Below are 981 nucleotides of genomic sequence, written 5' to 3'. Positions count from 1 at the left end.
GAGGCAGACGTACTACCTCCATCTTCTGTAAGTAGCAGTCAAGGACTACTTCTTGTTCAGTGACAGGATTTCAAAGCGATATTGTAATTTTATCAAATCTGAGATGTCGTTAGTGGTAAGAAACACCGTTATTTTTCTTGCTATTTAAAAAGAGTTTAATCCACAGAGCCCTTGAATGAATTCCATGAATGCCTCTACATTCTTCAGGACACACGTGCACATGTGCACTTAATGTGCGTTCTCTCCTGTACCGTTTGAAAATGAAATACATCACGATAGCCTGATACTTCTCCCTGTATCTCCTAAAAACCAAAATCCGTTGTCATCGAGTCGATCCCGACTCATAGGAAGCCTATAGGACAGAGTAGAACTGCCCCATAGGGTTTCCAAGGAGCAGCTGGTGGATTTGAACTGCTGACCTTTTAGTTAGCAGCCGAGCTCTTAACCCAGTGCGCCACCGGGGCTTTTTTGCATACCCACAATACAGTGATCGTACCCAGGAAATTTAACCCTGATGCACTAATACCATAGTCCACGTTCAGATTCCCCGTTGTCCCCAGGCAGTCCTTTAATAGCCTTTTTGTTTCTCTTGGTTCTAGATTAAGTCAAGGTCAGGTCGCAGTTAGTTATCATGTCTCTTGAATCAGCTTTAATCTAGAAAGGTCTTGTGCTGTTTTTATGTCTCACGATACAGAGTTTGTTTCTTCATGATGAGATGTATCTGTAGGTACACGAGATAGTATGTTTGTCATTTGTTTCTAACAGAATTGACACTTAACAGGGTACCTCTTCTCTCTTTACAGATTGGATTTACATTTAGTGTGCCCGTTGCAAAAACAACAGAACTCTCTGGCTCCAGTAGTACTTCAGAACCAATTACAAGTAGTTCAGGTAAGTTAAAAAAAAAAAAACTCGTAAGTGTTTATGTAAAAATAGTTGCACTTTTAGATTAGTCACATGGATTGTTACCTAATTCTCCAG

General features: G+C 40.5%; 1 protein-coding gene across 1 annotated transcript in view; it reads left to right on the top strand.

The window, feature by feature from the left end:
- NUP153 (nucleoporin 153) overlaps positions 1–981 on the top strand; it is an 80107-nt gene that overhangs the window by 49126 nt on the left and 30000 nt on the right. The window contains exons 13-14 of the mRNA XM_023737491.1: positions 4–27; positions 804–891. Of these exons, the coding sequence (XP_023593259.1) occupies positions 4–27; positions 804–891 (112 nt within the window). The remainder of the gene's footprint in view (positions 1–3; positions 28–803; positions 892–981) is intronic.

The sequence above is a fragment of the Trichechus manatus genome, unplaced genomic scaffold (genome assembly GCF_000243295.1).
Source record: "Trichechus manatus latirostris isolate Lorelei unplaced genomic scaffold, TriManLat1.0 scaffold00103, whole genome shotgun sequence".
NCBI classification, from domain to species: domain Eukaryota; kingdom Metazoa; phylum Chordata; class Mammalia; order Sirenia; family Trichechidae; genus Trichechus; species Trichechus manatus.
Note: the sequence above shows the minus strand (reverse complement) of the source record. Positions and strands in the feature narration are given on the sequence as shown.